The sequence below is a fragment of the Pelmatolapia mariae genome, linkage group LG9 (assembly GCF_036321145.2).
Source record: "Pelmatolapia mariae isolate MD_Pm_ZW linkage group LG9, Pm_UMD_F_2, whole genome shotgun sequence".
In the NCBI taxonomy this organism is placed as follows: domain Eukaryota; kingdom Metazoa; phylum Chordata; class Actinopteri; order Cichliformes; family Cichlidae; genus Pelmatolapia; species Pelmatolapia mariae.
Window position 1 is genome coordinate 22,668,099 of NC_086235.1, and position 20,042 is coordinate 22,688,140.

Consider the following 20,042-nt stretch of genomic DNA (forward strand, 5'->3'; position numbering starts at 1 on the left):
TCAGTTTGTCTTAGTTACCAGCATCCACGCTCAGGCAACACACATACTGGATTTATTCTCTAACCTTTAGACATGAAAGTCAGGCCAAGCATGCGCTGACAGTTTTGTCTAAAATCAGGCCACAAGTAACCTGCTCTAACCCTGAATAGTTTTGCTATATAAACTCCTGGATTTATAAAGTTCAGGTTGTGTTTCAGTAAGATTTCTGCTCATGTTTAAAGCTTTACTGCATGCTGAGAACCCGCCACACGTGTCTGTATTTTAGGATTTTAAAGGAATCCTGTTTAATTCAGCTCCATATGATATTTCGCCAGACTGAAAACTTTAAAAAAAGGACAGGCAACAGCTAAACCAGCAACAACTCAAAAAATCAGCAGCTCACAATTTAGTTAATTTCAGTCTTTTGGAGGAAAAAAAAGTGTTAATATCAGCTCCCCTTCACCTTTTCTCCCCCTTTGCTTCTGGCTTTTCTATAATAAGATCTCAACTCTCTGTGTGTGTTTGTGCTTGGCAGGGATAATTAGTGATAATTAACACAAAGATTCAGCACTTTTATGAGCTCTGTAATTAATTTACATTTTGGGAGTAATAAAACTGGTCAGTGTAGAAAAAACAGGAAGATCAGCCCCTGTTTGAAGGAGCTGCTCACTGAAAACCATTAGACTACTTCCTCTGCTTCTTTCATGAGCAGTTTTGTCTTTTATCAGCAGTGTTGTGTTACCATTAGTGTGTGAATTTAATTGTTGAAAAGAATAATTGAACTTTACCCTGCTTATGTGACCACACAGAGAGTTATAACCAGTTTTGCAATAAAGCAGGTAACTAAAATTTAACAAAAGAATATTTAGCAGCTGCACTTTGCTGCCTCCCTTTGCAAAAATGAGCTCAGGCAAAATCAGCACGGATGCTTGTAAATGACTGCATTTCCCCTGAATCTGCTTCCATGTAAGAGAAGAAGGTGATTAAGGTAAGGAAGCCTTCTCTGTTTACATATAGCTCGTTCACGTGGTAAAAAGCCACAGGCCAAACAAAACAAATAGTCTTCAAGAGTGAAGACAGCAAATGTAGAAAACGTCACAGGAACGATGGCAGGCAGTTTTCTTGATTTGTGTGCTTAATGATTGGCCAAGAAGAGATTTTACTTTCATATGCAGTTGTTTAAAGAAATGAACGAATGCATCAAAAATTAATAAAATGTATGCACGCTGTCAATCCAGACCAGAGCCTGCAGAAACAGATCTGAATGGCAGGTTACAAGTTCTAACTCCATGTTTACGTCAGACCTCGTTTTGGGCTTTATTACAACAGAAATAAATACAGTGACGGTGTGTCACCATGTGTTGTCCTAACAAGCTGGTTCTGGAAATGTCTTGGTGTTGACAATGCACACATTTTCTAAGGTCACGTTACCCCGGCCTCTTCTTAAAGGGGATGTTTAGAGTTTGTTTTTATGTAAAGACAGACAGTGAGGGGGAATTATGGGTTAAACAATGAGATCATTTGACTTCACTGGCCCTCAGTCAACTATGGGTTAATAACGAAAAGAAAAGAGGAACAAAGCGGAATCGATTACAGTGCAGATACAAAACTTCCCGTTTGGCATTTAAAAACACAAAAAGCTGGGATGTTTTTGTAGGTTATGTGGCATTATTAAAGAGGTTTTTTTTAAATAAAATGAAACAACTTCATCAGCAGTGTCAAGGATGGTAAAGTTTAAGAGAAACTGTCCGTTGAGTTGCGCATTTAACAGCCACAATGACGCAGAATAAAAAGGGCACGCGTGTGGTTCACGGTTCGTTTGCATGTTAAACAGATCAGGCAAAATAAAGGGTTAAAGAGAAAAACAAAACTTATGATTAAGTATTAAGTTTTAATTCATGAGCCCGAGTTCGAATATTTTTTATTCATATTTAATTTTTAACGAGACTTTTATTTTGAAGGAATTGGAAACTGCTTGTAAACCACATTATGCGACGTATTAAACTGTACATGTCTAAAAATATTGAGCCTCGGTTAATCGCGCAATGTGTGACCGGGAAATTGCGAATGTTTGACGTCAGGCTCGTGACGCAGATTTCCAACCAAAGTTGGAGCAGGAGGTTGGAGAAATCCACGCACTGAGACCTATCTTGGAGGAAAAAGCACGGCGGCACTGAGGGAGTGAAGGCTAATCTATTTCACAACCCGACCCGGAGCCAAAATGGACTTTGGACAAAGCGCGGAGTCAGAGGTCACTCCGATAGCTGCAGCGTGTGTGGCCGAGCAATAGACCGCAGTCCCGAGCATTCCTAGATAATGAACGGCAGGCAGACCACGGTCTCACTGAGAGGATGCGATGCTGTCTAAAATTAGCGTCGCAATTTATGCAACCACCGACAGACAACAATTGACAACTATAAATGGATTTGATATCTTTTTAATTACTGCAGGAAGTCATAAAATAAAAGTTTAAGCATCCGAGCTGCACAAAGATGGAACAGACAGCTCGAGGGGGCAAACTCCAAGTCAAGAAGAATAAAGAGTAGCCAATAAGAAGCCAAGTGCTCGCTGATTTCTAGTTTCCATGTGCAAAAGTGAATTTCTTTTCTTTTCAGTTCGTGGCAGATTTATAGTTTTCATTGGATTCCAAGCCTGGACTGCGTCACGCACCGACTCCACATATTTAAGGCTCATAATGGAAATTTAAAAGTGACCTATTTACGACTCACCTCATGACTGCCTCGAGGCTTGAGCGAGGAAGTTTCCGACACGCGCAAAAAAAGAACGACGTCACATGTAATATATACTAAACGCCCTGACCGAAATGCTTTGGCGAGCACCGGGGAGCAAACATGAGCTGTGTAGAGTAACTGCCCCAAAAAGAAATGCGTAATGCCAGCTCAAATGCGAAGTGGGTGAAGATGCCCATGCACGTCTCGAAGGCGTAAAAAGACCCTCGTTTCATCTGTTTATCTGGATGTGTATATTAGATTTATCATGAGAACCCAGCTGTGCAAATCAGATCGTTGCTTTAGATAACTGTAAAGTTGAGCAAAAAAAAAAAAAAGATCCTGGAAACCGCTGAATGAGTAAACGAATAATTAGTGCGGTAAATCTGCCCGTGTAATGGTTTGACAATACAATGACAATATTACACAGTCCACACCTCAATAAGTCGCCCACGATCGCATCTGCTCATCCTGGTCCGTCCCAATCTCAGAGGATGGAAGACGGTGGCATTATGCTCCTTCTCAATAAATAGATTAGACACGATGTAGAAATATCAGAACTAATACAATACAGACAGAGTTATGATGAAGGAGTGGGAGTGTCTTCGCTCTGACGGCTGGAGTGCACAGCATGCAAAGTCACACTGTAGCACAGCTGTACGAAGTGTAACAAGATGTTGATAATGTTGCACATCATCTGACACGATCCACGTCTCTGCTATCTAAACTCGAAATGCTTAATCTCACCCCCCACACCCACACCCTTATCTCCCTTACATGATCTATATCCTCCCTAGAACCAGCCTATTTATTTATGTCCTCTATAATAGACATTTGTTTCTGGTCTACATATAATAGATATTTTGACTTATTTGAGCTACCCTACTAAGTCCTGATTTACTAAATAGGGGGCATCCTGGGCTTTCCATTGATATCTCATGTGTTTGGGTGGCAGGAAATTACAAACAAGTTCAATGGGAAGCTTACTTTTTCTTCTTTTCTCGGGAGGATATGACCTAAAAATCTTTTTTTTAACCTACCCTGTGTTGCACTTCACCACAGACTCCCGCCCCGTACTTTGTGTATCTGGCTAAATAACTGAGCAATACTGACCGGCAGCAAGTCATGAACCCAATATGACTTGCTGCAGTATCAGTGTAATCGCTGCTAAACCCTTGTGGATATTATTGCTCATGGAGAGGTATGTGTGAATACTTGGAGGTCTAGTTAATACCGGGGACAACTGTAACCCGGTAAATCCCACAGTCAGAAACCAGCTATGGGGATGATTACACTGGATATAGGGTACAAATCTAAATAAAACTGCATGGCAAAGCGTTTAAACTTATCCGTGGTACCGACAATGGAAAAGCTTGGGGGTCGCAGATCTTATTATTTATTTATTTATTCTTTCGCTGTGCTGTATATCACTGATCCGGCTGGAGGATAAAACAGCAGTGATGAATCGCACAATTAAACAACAAACCTAGATTAATACAATAAATGAATGAACGTCTTCTCGGAGATCCACAATACGCTGTAGTGTCTTCCCCATTCAGCAGCCCCGAGTCTGCCTCTCTCTCCCTATAACCTCCCACAGCCCTCTGCTTCTCCACATCAGCTGATCCGTCACGTGGTCTGATGTCGTGGGTCACCCTTTTGCAAAATGGAGTTGTCTGAGTCTGTGCAGAGAGGGCTACAGTCTTTAGCAGACCAGTCCGTCTTCGACCACGGTAGCTTCCAGGTGCTCGTGGACGTGTCTTTCCGGAGTCTGCTCTCCTCTCACGGCGACCCCACAGTCCTCGGTGAGCTGCTGCCTCTCCGCGCGCCGCTGCTTTTGTCTCCGCGGTTGCTTCCGGTTTCTCTCCGGGCGTGAGCGTGCGGCGGAGCTGCCTCGATGTTTGCGGATTTTTACGGCTTTACTGCGTGCTGCGAATTAACCCGACGGATCCCTGCGTTTATTTTAAGACATTTCACGAGTCCGAGTGGCCGCCTGCCGCCCATCAGCTGCTTTAAAGCGATCCGAGTCTTTTCGAGCTGCCTGCTTTGCATTCAGCAGCAGTCGCACAATCACACACGGCCACTCGGGATCCCTTTTGTCATTTAAACTGGCATCAAGTCCACTCCGAGTATTAGAAAGACCACGATGTCCATTTTAGACTCTATTAGTCCGATCTGATCTCGGACACACATCCGATTGACGGCTGTAATCGCTCTTAGCAGACCGGCGAAGCGTCCTGCATGCTGATGCTGTTAATCGGCTCGAATTTGTCTTCTAAATATAAATGATGCAAAATGACAGCAGACTTTTGCGCAATGTAGGTTTTAGTTTCATCACAGCTGCTTCAGCTGTTTCCACAGGCCATGTGTCGTCTAACCTCTGCGGCACCCAAACTCATTTTTACGGCGGAATTATTTAGAAAGTGGAGTACTCACCAGACAAACAAACAAAGGACCCCCCACCCCACCCCAGGCTGATGCAGCACAGGGGGTCCCATTCACATGCAAATTATCAATGATTTCCATTCTGCGCGTCAGTGTGGAGAAACCAAAGTATATGGACTCTGCATCAGACGTACACGATTGGCTTCTCTGTTCCGCCCAGTAAGAATGTTGTAACAGCAGCATTCCGTCTTTTTTTTTGTAATTTCAGATCAGCCCGAGTTTAACCAGATAGACCAAATCCTGCTGAAGCAGAGCCACACAGCTGCCGTCACCTTCATACTGGAGGCGGTCAAACAAAACGCAGACCAGTCCACGATAAGGTACGAGACGGCACACAGAGCATTTACTGTCCACCCTGTGTACAGGTGGTGGTTATAAATTGGACACAAACAACCTTATCTGTTGCCCGCATGAAAGTCTCCCTCCCATAACACACGTAACAGCCAGTCCTTATGATACAGATGGATCCTGTAGCCTACACTGCCTCCACTTTCTTTTGTTTTCTTTGTGTGTGTGTGTGTGTGTGTGTGTGTGTGTGTGTGTGTGTGTGTGTGTGTGTGTGTGTGTGTGTGTGTGTGTGTGTGTGTGTGTGTGTGTGTCCCGCCTTGTTTGACCCTGACCTCAAACCTAACCCTTTCAAAGCGAAGCACCTGAAGTAGCGCGCTATTTACAAGCAGGTCATTTCATGACGTTGAGCCAAAACCACGCTGTTTGCATGCCTCTAATAATATGCAAGAAGACAATACTTCCAGAATCCACCTCCAAGGGGACTTTTAAGTGTGGTCTTCATGTATAATTACTGCAGAACAAAGCGAATCTGGGTTTTAGTAAAGCATCCGTTGAAGTTCTGAAGCTAGATGGGGTGTTCTGTTCGTGTAGCAGGACTTAGTTATTCTCATCTTTGAGTAGGTATGAAGGAGCTTGCAAGCTGCCAGTGGAGCCATAATGTCTCCAGCAAATTGATGCTGTAGTTACACTGTTATACTTGGATCTGTGGTGTTATTTATATATCTCACGAGTTTCTCATAAAATGTAGTATTTTTCCTCTTTGTTTTTTTTTTTCAGCTTAAGATTTTTCCCCCCCCTTGATCCAAGTGGTGTTGGATGTTCAAGGTGTAAAGGATGAACTGTACGCATGCCCCGAACAAGCAAGCGTTAGTTTAAAGCTGCAAACGCTTTAGATTTCTATTATATTATTATTACTGTTATTATTATTATTATTATTAATATTTTACTCATTGCTTCTCCACAGTCTTAACTGCAGGCAAGTCGGTTTTCAAAGTCTGCTCACAGAACCTGTGCGACAAGCTGAAGTAAACTAATTGTTCCTTGGAATTGGATGAGGAAGGGAATGCATGCAATTCTGCTATCTCCATATGAACTCCCTGCTGCTTTATGTAAAGCTGTCTAAGTGGACTTCCTTTCTGGGAACCAGCTGCGTTTTAAAGTATTGTCTTCTCCGTTCAGTTCCAGCCTTGAAGAGCTCACATTCAGCGCAGAGAGAACAGAAATATTCTACAGCGCATACCAGGTAGCCTACATTCCAAACTAGGACGCATTTATTTCATCCATTTTTTTTTTCATTTTCTTTTTTTGGCAGACTTGCCAGCAGCTAATTGGTGCTTTTTTGTTTTGTTTTGCAGAAACATAAAAAAGATTTGGAGCGTCTTTTAGCAAGGTAAGGCATCGCTGCGTGGTCGGAGCTGTCAGTGCTTAAGAGATTTGTGGGGCTCATGTTATTTTAAGGTGTTTGCTTCGCTCTCTGGGGATGCCATCACAGCCTACTAGGCTTTGTTTGTTTATTTATTATTTATTAATTACTTAATTGTTTTGGTAAAACTGGAGTCGCAAATTTGCACAATTATTAACCGAATGATTTGACACGTTGAAAACTGGATATTTCGAGGTCTTTGAAAGCACTGGAACGGGTGTGCTAACGTGGGCGGAAGAGGAGGCGAGCTGTTGTTCTAGTCAGTAATGAAGCTTCTCCGCGCCATGATTAACTGACTTGTAAATGTGGATTTATGACGTGCTAACAAACAGCTGTTTGTAGAAGAGCCACCATATATGCAAACGGATTTAACTGCAGAAAATCATCTGATGCGTAAAACTCCTGTGACTCACAGCAACTTTAAGAGTTTTGGTCATATCATTAATTCTCTGCCTCCTCGCCGAATGAATGGGCAATATTTTCTACAGAAGCAAAGAGGACTCAGTCTCTCCTGTCTTTCTCTTATAGCATAGGAAGGGGTCTACCTCACATTACTGACGCTTCGTGGCGCCTGGAGTACCACATGAAGGTGAGATCGCGAGACTAATTTCTGTCTGTTAGCGGTATATCATTTGTTGTGTGTTTCTAAAATGTTGCTTCTCCCACAGAACGGGCAGGTGGATAAAGTCAACGATTCTTTCTATTTGATATCACTGAACACTGAGGTAACAGCCGCAGCTTTGCTCTTCTACTTTCCAGCATTTATATAAAGTCTGGTATATTTCAATGGGTAACAGGACGCTTATGTTTACTCCTTCTTTCTTCCTTCCTTTATTTATTATTATTATTTTTTAGAATGAAGGATCCTCAGAGGACATCAACTTTACTTGCACAGTGGAGCAGCTCCAGGTAGAGGAAAACTCTTGGGGTGGATAATTGTCTCGCAATTGCGTCGTACCTGTGCCATTACGCACTACAGTCACATTTATTAGCAGTCATAAACACTCTAACCACGGAACTTATTGCTTTGTGGTAGCTCTCCTTATCGAAAGGGGTGTGGATCTTTCAGGAAAAAGTCAACGTGGGAAATTGTATTATTATGTCCATGCGGTAGCTATTTTTTTCTTCACGGATTCTGATTTTGATTGAGACAGAAGCGCTACGATCCACCCTTTACTGCAGCTCACTTTAACAGAAAATAATGAACAGAACCCGTTTTTTTTATTATATACTTGGAAAAGGTTAAAATGTTTTGTAATCATCGTGGAAACATCAGCAGTGCCTTTTATAAAATCACAGACCTGCTGATATCAGCGACTCTGTAATGGTTGGATGAATGCAAGCCCTCGGTCATCTTCAGTCTAATCAGCCTGAATCTAAAGTCTGAAATTAGTCTAATCATTGTGCATAAATAATATATCTTTTTATATAAATGGATAAATGTTGATCGGTGTCTGCCTTTTCAGGATTTGGTGGGGAAGTTGAAAGACGCTGCCAAGACTATGGAGAAAGCCAGTCAGATGTGAAGCTTGTGTCCACTTTCGTCCCCTTTATACCTGCCACTGATGTGTCACGTTTGAGTGTTATCAACCCAACAAATGTATTTGAAAGAAAAATAAAATAAATAAAATCTTCTTTGTTCTTTGACTGATTTCAGGATTTTGGTGTGTTACACGTCTCCCAAGAACTTCCCCTTTAGGACTGGAAAAAATGTTTTTATTAAAAGATTAATTTGAACGTGTGTACAGTAAAGAAACTACACCCTCGCGTTGTTTAAACAGCTTTTGTAGGATTTCTGACATAGCTGCACGACAGCGGTGTCTTTTTTTCTTTCTTTCTCTCGAAGTATTTGTTACCACAAGAGTTTCAGCCCAGCCTTTCCTGGAGAACTCTATTTTTAAAAGGCTATTATCAGAGATCTACGGCTTTCTCGCGTCATAAGAATTTTAGTCCATTCACTAAAAAACAAAACAAAACAAACAAACAAAAATAAAGCTCCCCGAGCTTTTTTGCGTCCACCTCAGCTTGAAAAGTTCAAAGCTCCTCAGCTGAAGCAGCACGGCGGCTCGGATTCCTTAAACATCCGAGATGCCATCGTTTTCAGCGGAGGGTTAAGGCTCCAATTCATCAAGTGTGGAAGTTTATTCTTCTTCTTCTTTTTTGCACAACATGTCAGGACAGACTGTGACAAAGGTTTGACACCAGGGCCATTTGTCATATTGGCGTATTTTCCACCAAGTGCGTGGGATCTTCAAAGCAATGAGCTGGATAGATTAATAAGACAGCCACTTGGTACCTCAATAGACTTTGATGCGTTTGATGGTCAAAACGACACGAAGTTGTGCGAGCGCGTGTGCTGCTGCTGTTATTTTTGACATCAGAGAGAGGGCACACCGATAGCCTACTTTCTACATCTGCCTGCTTCAACCATTGTGCCCTTCTCTTTCTTTCTTTTCTTTTTTTCTTTTAAATTTTGGATACCCATCAGGACATATTGAGCCTCGTCGTGCTGAAAAGCGACCCAAGCTGCATGGATGTGCACCGTGTGTTATTTTAAATCATGCGTCACACTTTAAAAAAAGACCAGAATAGACCGACAGTAATTTGTGAGCGCCCTTAACCAGCTTCTCGGTGTCGTTTCAGGTCAAGAAAAAGGCACAAACCGCTAAAATAAAGATATGTTTGTTAAAAACGTGCCCATCGCGTGTAAATCAGCCTTTTTTCCTTCACGTCATTGCTACTTTGCACATACGTAGATCAGTAGAAACAGCATACACCGACAGTAATTTCTAGGCACCCTTAAGCAACCAGACCACGTGACCAGAGCGGGGCGGTCGAACTACAAGCCATTTTGGGGACGGTGTCAGTTTCCACGGAGCACACACACACTGCTGCGTTTTACTGGGGGGCGAAGCGGATATTTTGGAGGCAAAGTTATCGGTGCCGAAGTGGGAAGCTTTCCGAGCCGGAGCCGAAGGACTGGGATCTCTTTGAAGGCGTCTGTCGGACACGCACACGCCGCGCAATCGCCGAGGAAACGGGGAGTTTTTATTCGCACATCTGAAATGCGCTCCAGTCCGCCGTGCGCTCTCCGCCACTGACAGCGTCTGCAGCCTGCTTCAAGATGGCGGCTCTACTCCTATTCATTTTCTGCTGATCGCCTCCCAACTTTCATTGTCTACTCGCCTCGGTGCCCACCGATTCCCGGCCGAGCCTTCAGGTACGTCTCCTTCGATATCGTCTCTAACTAACGGGGCGAAAGGGCGAGGTTTGGGCTTTGTGTCTTTGTGTTTTCCCCCCGCTACGTCCAGCGGTGGATGTGGAGCTTTCAACGGTGGCTGCAGCGATCACCGACGTGGAGCTCCGTGTGTGGGTCTGCGCACCACTTTTTTTCCCCCGCAAAAGATGTTCCCCGCTCGGCTATAAACGCCAATTAAGGGTCGGGCACATTCGCTCCTGCTTCTCCTATCGTTCAGTTACGCGTCTGTATAAGTTGGTCACGGTTCGGGTTTGCATTGCGTCGTTGGGATTTATGTAAAGTGGGAGACCCGAGGCGAACCAGGCTGTGTTGGCTGCGATGCGAGGAGCAGCGAGTGCTTCAAACCGTCCCCGTGCGTTCGTGTTTCCACGTAGAGTCTTCATTTTATAGAGTTTGGATCTTTGGGGTGATGGGAATTGGGTGGCAGGTTGGTTTTCGGTGAACGTGACCGGATGTTGGATTTATTAACTTAACTTGGATCGCTCCCGTGAACGTGCCAGGGAGGCAAACCGTTTCCACCGAGCATAAATGTTTCATGACGGCTGCTTTGTAAACACTGGATTGTCGTTAAACGCGTATACGGACTACAACTGGCTGTTTACGTTTTGGTGTGTGCTTGTCCTGAGTGGGAAGGATGGTTATTATTATTATTTTTTAAAGAAGAAATTAAGAAGGGGGAGAGAGAAAAAAAATTGGCGACTACAAAGGAGTGGCTGTGCCTCTCCAGGCAGTCTGAAGCTCTGGTAATTCCACTTAAATTCACATGAGCTGTAGCCAACACAGACTGTTTGTTTGACAATTAAAAGCTCATTATGGATCGCAATAATTCCCACCTTTATACGGTCTGTGTGTTGGCGCACACTGTAGCTCCCAGTCTGGTGATGGGCGCAAGCTAGTGTTTCCTCTGTAGAGAGCGAGGGGGGGTAAAAAATTATCATTTTACCCATGAACGCTGGTGTGGACCTTGTGTGCACTTATAATGGGTTAAATGAATCTATCCCCCCGAAACACACACTCCACCACCACCCGCTTGGTTTTTGCAGGTTGACAGGCTCACATGTGTGTGAATAGGAGCGATCATGTAGCCCAGCAGACTGGATGGAGTACATACACTGAGTAGGGAGGCATTTACACGGAATAAACGTAATTCCTTTGATACGTTTTAGTCCTGTGGTCAGTTCTAATCAGGAGCCATTTAAGCCACGGTTTTCTAAATGAACTCACAGCGGCTGATGTGAGGTGTTTCTTCTCCTTCTTCTTCTTCTTCTTTTCTTTTTGCCATCCCAGGTTTTTTTTAAATTGGGTTATTTCCAGCTGCTGTTGATCTACATGTAAGAGGTGAACGCTTTACAAGAGGAACTGGTCTCGTCTGGGGATAAATTAGGTTAGCACGGCTTTTACGGGTCACTACAGAAACCGATGGAAATCTCCAATTTAACGTGTCTTGTTTGAAAGAATTTAAGATGTACTAGTTGTGGAGAAATAATTGATGGCCTGCTGTCAGCAACAGCTACAGCTTAAGCCAAATTATCAGTAAAAAAAAAAAAAAAGAAAGAAAAGAAAGAAAAGAAAAAAGAACAGGAAAGCCCGTGTTGTGCACAGACCTCTGCATTCAGCGTATTCCCAACTGAATCCAGACTGTATTGTTTGATTTTTGGCCATTCAGCAATATTCGTTCCCAAAGCGTATTAACTTTATTTTGGATTTCTTGGCTGACCTGACTTGAAGTCTTATAAAGTGAGCAGGCAGGTCACACACACACACACACACACACACCCTGGCAGAGGGGAAAGCAGTTGTCCAAACACCAGCCAATCGATTAATGGCGCAACAGGCTCCCTGCATATATGTAGGCATTATCCATCATTATCCGTATGTGAGGCATCCTTTGAACCGATTTGCTGTCCAAACTTGCCCGCAGTGGTCTGTTCAGAGGCGGCCAAGGAGAGGTCGGTTGAAGCATTGAAAAGCAGCCGGGACTCGGGCATGGTGCCGACTGTGGCTCCATAAAGTAACAGTGTGGGTTCCGAGCTGGGCAGGCTGGCTCTCATCCAGCGTTTAAAGAGGGGTCACCCGCTCATATTCACTCTTTACCCCGGATAGACTTTTAATGATTGCATTAAATTAAAAAAAAAAATGAAAGCACCCAGCCGCGATAATCGTTACAAGTCCAACTTTAAAAACCAAAAAAGTGCGCCAGACTGGTCATCTTTTTCGAGACCAATTTGCCCACCGGATCGTAACTACCGGATAAAAATCTGAAGACCGGGATCCTTTGGCATCTGGTGACTTTACTCTACCGCCCTCGCTTTTTTGTTGAAATGCACTCGAGCACAGAGTGTAGCCTACATTCGACATTCGTGTTTGATAAATGGACTGTGCGGTGCTTGAACTGGAAATGGCGCAGAATAAATGGTTTGTAATGACCCAGCGTGCGCCTCAACTTCGGCGCAGTCGCTGGCGTCTGGCCATATTGGTGCTGCGCGGTGTTGATGAAAAAAAGCGCAAAGCGAATCAAAATAAAGCTGAGATATCTCTCTCTCTCTCTCTCTCTCTCCCGGTCGGACTCGTACGTTCCTCTGTGTCTGGCTCACAGATACATAAAGCTCGTGTAAACACCTCGGGGTGGGCTTCATTTGCCCCCGTTAGAAGGAAACCCCGCAGCCCGTTGAACCGATACATGCTTCTTTTTTTTTTCCTCCACAAAATGGCAGCCGTGCTGTCGGCAGCCTGGCAGCCCAGCGGCTGTGTGTGTGTGCACGGAGGGACTCGGAGACTCTGTCCTTCCTCGTTCCCACTCTGCACACCGGCTCGGCTCGCCGTGTTGTTTTTGGTTAGACATCCTGTCGTTCTGGTCACTGGCGACGAGCCATGTGGGCTAAAAAAGCAAACGGGGTTGCCATAGAAACGCTCAGGTTTCCCCGTGGCTTGTGTGGCACACCTGACGCAGTGAGTGGGTGCCTCATATTACCCCACCCCCTACACACACAAACACTTTCACCCAGTCACCCCGGTGCGCCCGTGTGGACGATATTAGCCCACTAATATTGGCAAAATGCGCCAAACCCCACAGAACATGGCAACCTAGTAAAGGTTTTACCCACTTAACTAAAGGTTTCGGTGCTAGCTGGGTCTGATTTATTTAATTTTTCACATTGTCTCGCATAGGTTTTCGTTTTTACCCCCACATTTGCGCTCTTGGTTTAAACCGTTTTCGATTTCGCTTAGAATTTAAACCATCCATGTTTTTAAAAGTGCGTGCAAATCTGAAGTTGCGGGAGCTCAATATTCCCGTGCCGTGCCTCAGATTTGGATCCGGATTTGGTTCCTCAAAGCTCGACCGCTGCTGCCCCTACTATGTCATTAAAGATGCTGAGCTAAGGCGAAGGAAAGTGGGGAGCGCACGGCTCCATCGATCTTAGCGGGAGTGATTGATTTATGATTATTCGCCGCATTTCGCCGCTCCCTGTCAATCTGCCAACGAACATCTTTCCCTCTGGTTATTTCTGGATCGGCATAAAGGTTGATGTTGCTTTATCACAGTCCGAGCAAACAGCAGTCTCGTCCAAGTGGTCCGCCGTGCGTTGACAAACCTCTGCGTGCTTTTGTTTTGACCTGTCCTCCTTCTGCGCGCAGGGATTGTTGTTCCTTCCTCTCAACATGCATCGGACGACCAGGATAAAGATTACCGAGCTCAACCCTCACCTCATGTGCGTCCTGTGTGGAGGATACTTCATAGATGCAACCACCATCATCGAATGTCTTCATTCATGTGAGCAAAACTCGTCTTATTTAATTTAATTTAATTTAATTTTTTTTATGGGTCAAAATCAGTTCATATCACCCGGAGCTGCTAAATGTGAGATATGTTGGATTAAATTTAAACATTCCCAGTCTTTTTTCAGTGCTGCAAAATGTATTTCTTGCTCTTGCTCTCTTTTAAACTAAATTTGGCTCCTCAGGAAATGCTTTCAGATCTCATCAGACATTAACAGTTTTTTTTTCTTCTGTGTTTTGCAGTTTGCAAGATGTGCATTGTGCGTTATCTGGAAACCAGCAAATACTGTCCCATCTGTGATGTACAAGTGCACAAAACCAAGCCACTGCTCAACATTAGGTGAGAACTGTGCTTACCATGCTCTCTGCATTTTGCTCAGCTGTCCCCGTTGTTATTGTTACCTTTTCCAGGGCCCATATAAATTTGGTTCTAAAAGTTTAGTGACGCCTGATGGCTTGAATTTAACCCCTTAAATATGATTTTTCTGTTCTTTTTAAACAGTATAGAACGTATATTTTCTGCCTTTGCAATCTGAAGCGAATACATTACTTGTTTTTGGTTTCCTTCCCTCTGTGGGTTCCCCACTAAACAGCTGAATCAGCCTCTGATTTAAATAGTCAGACATGAGAAACACATGTAGGCGTGTAGGCGACATGACATGTTTGAGGTTTTCCACAGCGATGAATACTACGTACTGGTCTTATTTTTTCAGGCAAGAATTGGTTTGAAATACTTGACTGAAGTTTGTTTTCCTCTCTCTCTCTTTTTAGGTCTGACAAAACTTTACAGGACATTGTGTACAAACTGGTCCCCGGACTCTTCAAAAGTAAGAGCATGGCGGTTGAGTCGCATTTTTACTGTTCAGTCTGACTTTTGCACGTAAATTTGCCTCTGCAAGTATATTAAAATAAGAATAAATGAACATTACTGATGAGGGTATATGTAATTGCATTTGGATATGGTGTGTATGTTGTGTAGTGGAAAGCTTTGCATTGAAAAACTTTTAAGTTTCAGCTTGACAGTTAATTATTTGTTGTAAAGTGCAGAGGTGTGTTGAATTGGGATGACGTTGAGTGTTATGGTCATCAAATCTGTCTGCGTTTCTTGCTGCGAGCACTAGAAGTTCATTAAAACAAGCTGAGACAGGTTCAAGCAAAACAGTTTTCAGTGTCATGTCTCATATCACCCATCTGTAAGACAGAAATGTAGGAGAATCAAATCATTATTTCCATGAATTCTCACATCGATGCCACAGTTTTAATCCAGCTTTTCTTGTGTTTCGACAAATATTTATTCCTGGAAGTCACAATATTAAGGGCACTGAGAACTCTGGCACATGGTTTCTGAAATAAGGTAATAGTGGGAAGTGAAAGTGAATGGATTGGTAATAACACGCCTTTCTGAATGTCTTCAGATGAGATGAAGAGGAGAAGAGACTTTTACGCAGAGCACCCCGTAGATGGTGAGTCAGAAAGAAAATGTTCTTTTCTTTCTTTCTTTCTTTCTTTTTTCTTTTGGCAAAATATTTTCCACTTCAGAGAGTCTGCTGTGCTGTAAACGCAACATATAAACCCGCCCTCACATCCAGGCGTGCATGTGTGTGTTTCTATAGCGTCTAATGGAACAAATGAAGATCGTGGAGAGGTAGCAGATGAGGACAAGAGAATTATTACAGACGATGAGATCATCAGCCTCTCTATTGAGTTCTTTGATCAAAGCAGGTACGCTTGTATTAAAAATACGTGGAAATGGAAAATAGTTGTTCCTAAAAGACTACAAAATCTAATATTTATAGAGGTTTCTCGTTAGTAGATACAGCTGTTATGATACGCTTACAGATATTGCTCCACTATAGCCGATATTATCAGTCTGCTCTAGAATCATCAAAACCAGCTTAACTGACGCTGGTACCATGTTTTATAGATCAAAATACGACATGTCCACAGTGTGATGTAATGAACAGAAATAGGATCATGCGTATAATATGACAGATTTTGGTTTTTGTATTCAAATGCCTTTTAATTAATTATTTTTTAATAGTGTGTAAATTTTAGCTGCCTTTGCAGTCATTATAAAATAATATCCAAGACTTTATTTTAAGTTTATTCTAATGTTTGGAATTTGCCAAAATACTTCACTACAGTAATACTTCACAAAAAAGTACTGCATGAAACATAGTATGTTTAAAAAGAATTTTTTTAAAATAATCTTTCAAAATTTGAATTCTGTTGCTAACTCTGTATGATTTAGTTTTAGAGTAATACATACGCTGGAAAGTTACTCATGTTTTTCCTCTGTTTTTGGCACACAGACTGGGAGGAGCAGTGGAGGACAAGCAGTCAAAAGATCAGGTATCACACGTTGATTTAGCCACATTTTTGTTTCTGTCATTTTTTTTCATCTTTGCTAACACTTTAAGATTAAAACAGCCTTAGAATAAGGGATAATCAAACATGTGTGGAGACAAACAATTATAATTATTTTCTCTCCAGTGGTAAAGGGCTACATTGTTTTTGCTGCTTTTAAGGTGGACCAGCCTGTGTGTAGATTCTAGTCATTGTGTATAAATGTTTTATTCCACACGTATGTATATCCATATGTATTTTTTTTGTTATAATGTGTTTTATCTGCAGGTGGCTAACAAGAGGTACTTGCAGTGTCCAGCAGCCATGACAGTTATGCATCTGAGAAAGTTTCTGCGCAGCAAAATGGACATCCCAAACGCCTACCAGGTCTGTTTAGTTTAATTATTTATTTTCAGAGATACTTACTATAAATGTATCACAAAGAACTGAGAGATATCTTATTTACATATTTAATGATTTCCTCTTACAAAAGCTTATTGCTAAAAACAAAACAAAACAAAAAACAACCCAATTCTTTTTTTCCTCTTAAGGTTGAAGTCATGTATGAAGATGAACCTCTGAAAGATTACTACACGCTAATGGATATAGCATATATCTATACTTGGAGAAGGGTAAGAAATATTTTTGCACATTTTTAGACAGGCTAAGTTTGTTTTTGTTTTTTTAGCGCAACATGTGATTAATACACTGCAATTAATGAGTTGTAATTGCGGTGTATTAATTTTTATTGATACACTGCAGTATATTAATAACATTTTCTTTGTTAAATAAAACCATCTCCCTCGGTGTCAGTTAATGTATTTAATCACAATTTATTTTTAAAAATAAATTTAATATCAACAAAATTAGGTACTTTCACCTTGAGACTTAAATAGAATAGATACTTACGTTTTGATTGCTGAGCTTTTAAAATATTATTTTATCATTACATTGACGTTTTTGTATATTGTTATATATAGGTTTTTATCACTTTCTTGTAGCTGGTGTTGTATAGCGTGCGGTCAGTTAAATATATATATTTTTTTGCTTGTTTATTTTAGTCTTCAAAAACAGAAATCTCCAAATGGGGAAGCTGTTCGAGAAAGAGGGTTTTTGTTCATACATGTCGTTAAAGATGCCAAAATTTAAATAAATAATAAAAAAAAATATTCATATTTACAATGTTAAAAACTTTTAAAATTTACGATCAGTTTCCGTTTAAGATTTTAGTCAAATGAACACATACATAACCATGGACATGGCTATATTCGAATTTGTATGGTATCATGTTTTTGTACTCAACCTGAAATAATATGTACTTTGAACATTATTACATTTTATGTATATCTATATATATATATGTCTATATATATATGTATATATATATATATATATATATATATATATATATATCTATGTGTGTGTGTGTGTGTGTATATATATCAGGGACATTCTGCAATTAGTTATGGTTTTCTATCATGTGTATGCAAAAAGGGGGGAGGGGCAACAAAGGGCACAAGATCTTTATGCCATATGTGGCCTCTGAAACTAAACCGCTTTAGATGTATCTGGGTTACTGAGTTGAAAGTAGCAAGTTTATAACAAAACTTGCTACTTTCTGGTCTGGTTATCAAACTGAATGTACGCCAGGACATGACTGGATCTTGATCTTTATAGAGTAGTGATTAAAAATGGAAATTTGGGATTAAAAAGTAAATGACCCCCACATATCTTTCCAAGTTTTTTTTGCAAATAAATGAACCAATTCCTTAAAAAAAATAAAACAAGTTTAAAAAGTTGTAGAAGAAACCGATTAATAAATTAGTTTTTACGACTTTTTTTTTTTTTTTTTACGAATAAAATAGGTTAGATGACCCCGCTTGGTCACATAGGTTTAGTTGAGAAACTAATTAAATTTAAAAAATAAAATAAAATAAAAACCGAATAAAGTTCCTAAAAATGGCGCCAAACCCATTTACAGTTTAAGTTTTAATGTTTTAATAACTTCTTCTCCTCTTCCGCAGAACGGCCCGCTGCCGCTGAAGTACCGAGTCCGACCCAACTGTAAGAAGATGAAGGTGAGCCACGCGCAGCAGGAAGGTCAAAACAGCGCGAGCAGATCCGGACAGGAGAGCGACTCTGCCAGCGACAAAGCCGGAAGTCCAGCCGGGGCTCCGTCCACGTCCTCGTCTCTGCCGAGCCCCGGCACGCCTGCGCAGTCCCCGCGACCGCACGGCAACAGCAACAACAACAGCAGCGGCTGCACAGTCAACGGGACTCCCACCGCCACAGCCCCGAGCCCCAGCCGACCCTTCACCCAGTTCTGCGGCGGCAACGGCGGCAAACCCCGAAAGGTTTCTCTGAACGGCTCGTCGACCTCATCCGGATGACGCGGGGCTCCATGCAGTGCCGGACCGGACCAGACCAGCCAACGCCAGACACCCGCTCAGCTAATACTGTTTTCATGCCAACGTAGTTCCATTGTGTAGACAATGTTCTCTCTCTCTCTCTCTCTCTCTCTCTCTCTCTCTCTCTCTCTCCATTTGTTGTTCTCAATATTATGGCGTCATCTGTAAGTTTAAACGTAGTGGAATCGGAGACATTTCAAAATAAAATAAAAAAGAAAGAAAGAAGAAAGGAAAAGCGGCGTGGGAATTTTAAAAAGAAAACGAGATGTCGAGGGTGGAGGAGGAGGGGAAAAGGAAGTTTGGAAGGATGGAGAAGGACAAACATGTACTTTTTTTGAAAGAAAAAGCTGCATCTTTATTTTCCTGAAGTGACGGAAGGTGACTCTTCTGTTTCTGTTTTCACGTCTTTCAAATTAAAAGTGTTTATCATGATTACTTCATGTGCGTGTGGGGTGGAAACTTTAAACATGCATGCTCATGGTAACGCCACTTTCCTTATTTTATTTTTTATTTTTTTGGTCTCAGAGAAGGTTCGCTTGTTTGTCCCACGAGTGTAATTTTGGACGTTTTTTTTTCTTCTTTTTCTTCTTTTTTTTTCAAAGAAGTGTCCAGGCACACCTTGTACCAATGAAAGGAGAAAACAAAAAAGTTTGTATGGGGCTGTAGGGTGAAAAAAAACCTACGGAAGAAGAATCGACTTTACTTTTTACTGGAAGAAGAAAAACGTTTCTTGTAACTGCAGTGGACTCGGATTGCTCGTCCTCCACGTCTTTAACGCTCCGTTTTAGAGAATCCGTGTGTAAATAGAAGCAAAATGCATATTTAATCAGCGGCGATGTTATTCTCTTATTCCCCTTTATTCCGTGGGGATGACTTGGGCTCCTCTTCAGCTTCATTTCATGCTCAACGACAGATGTTTTGATGTCTCTTTGTTTGTTTTTTGTTTTTTTCTTGTGTTTTTTTTTCTTTCCGTATTTGTATCGCTCGATTGTATGGACAAGTTATTGTATTGTTACTGTTGCACAGTATAAAACATCTAAATAAAACATTTTACACTTACTGGCAAAGTCGCTTCGATTTTTTTCTTTCTCCTCTTGAGTTTTGGGAGATCATCGATCAGTTTGATGGGTTTAAAATGAAATAGTCGAACTAAAAGGCTGACAGAGCGCCAGATGTCAGTCTGAATGAGCAGGATTTAAAGTAGATGACTCGATTAGAGAAGCAGGCTCTGCACAACGAGGACGTGGAGGAGAACTGGCTGGTAAAGAGACAAACCACTGTTTATTCGTTCAGACCTAATTTTGATTTGTTTAACAAGTGGCCTGATTAGACTTCACCGATTTAATCAAAGTATAATTTGTGTAATTATACAAAAACTACGCTAAAAT

At 41.8% G+C, this 20,042-nt stretch overlaps 2 protein-coding genes across 2 annotated transcripts; both read left to right on the forward strand.

The window, feature by feature from the left end:
* The first annotated feature begins 4,331 nt into the window (after positions 1-4,331).
* commd3 (COMM domain containing 3) lies at positions 4,332-8,511 on the forward strand. The gene is made up of 8 exons (XM_063483806.1): positions 4,332-4,513; positions 5,362-5,473; positions 6,621-6,684; positions 6,797-6,831; positions 7,393-7,453; positions 7,533-7,589; positions 7,720-7,773; positions 8,331-8,511. Exons 1-8 carry the CDS (start codon positions 4,375-4,377, stop codon positions 8,388-8,390), a joined length of 582 nt encoding a protein of 193 aa, XP_063339876.1. The 5' UTR covers positions 4,332-4,374; the 3' UTR covers positions 8,391-8,511.
* A 1,220-nt stretch (positions 8,512-9,731) lies between these two features.
* On the forward strand, positions 9,732-19,713 carry bmi1a (bmi1 polycomb ring finger oncogene 1a). The gene is made up of 10 exons (XM_063483805.1): positions 9,732-10,084; positions 13,760-13,895; positions 14,144-14,240; positions 14,672-14,727; positions 15,316-15,363; positions 15,514-15,622; positions 16,213-16,252; positions 16,535-16,633; positions 16,798-16,878; positions 18,271-19,713. The coding sequence occupies exons 2-10, from the start codon at positions 13,784-13,786 to the stop codon at positions 18,634-18,636; spliced, it is 1,008 nt and encodes a 335-aa protein (XP_063339875.1). The 5' UTR covers positions 9,732-10,084; positions 13,760-13,783; the 3' UTR covers positions 18,637-19,713.
* The last annotated feature ends 329 nt before the right edge of the window (positions 19,714-20,042 follow it).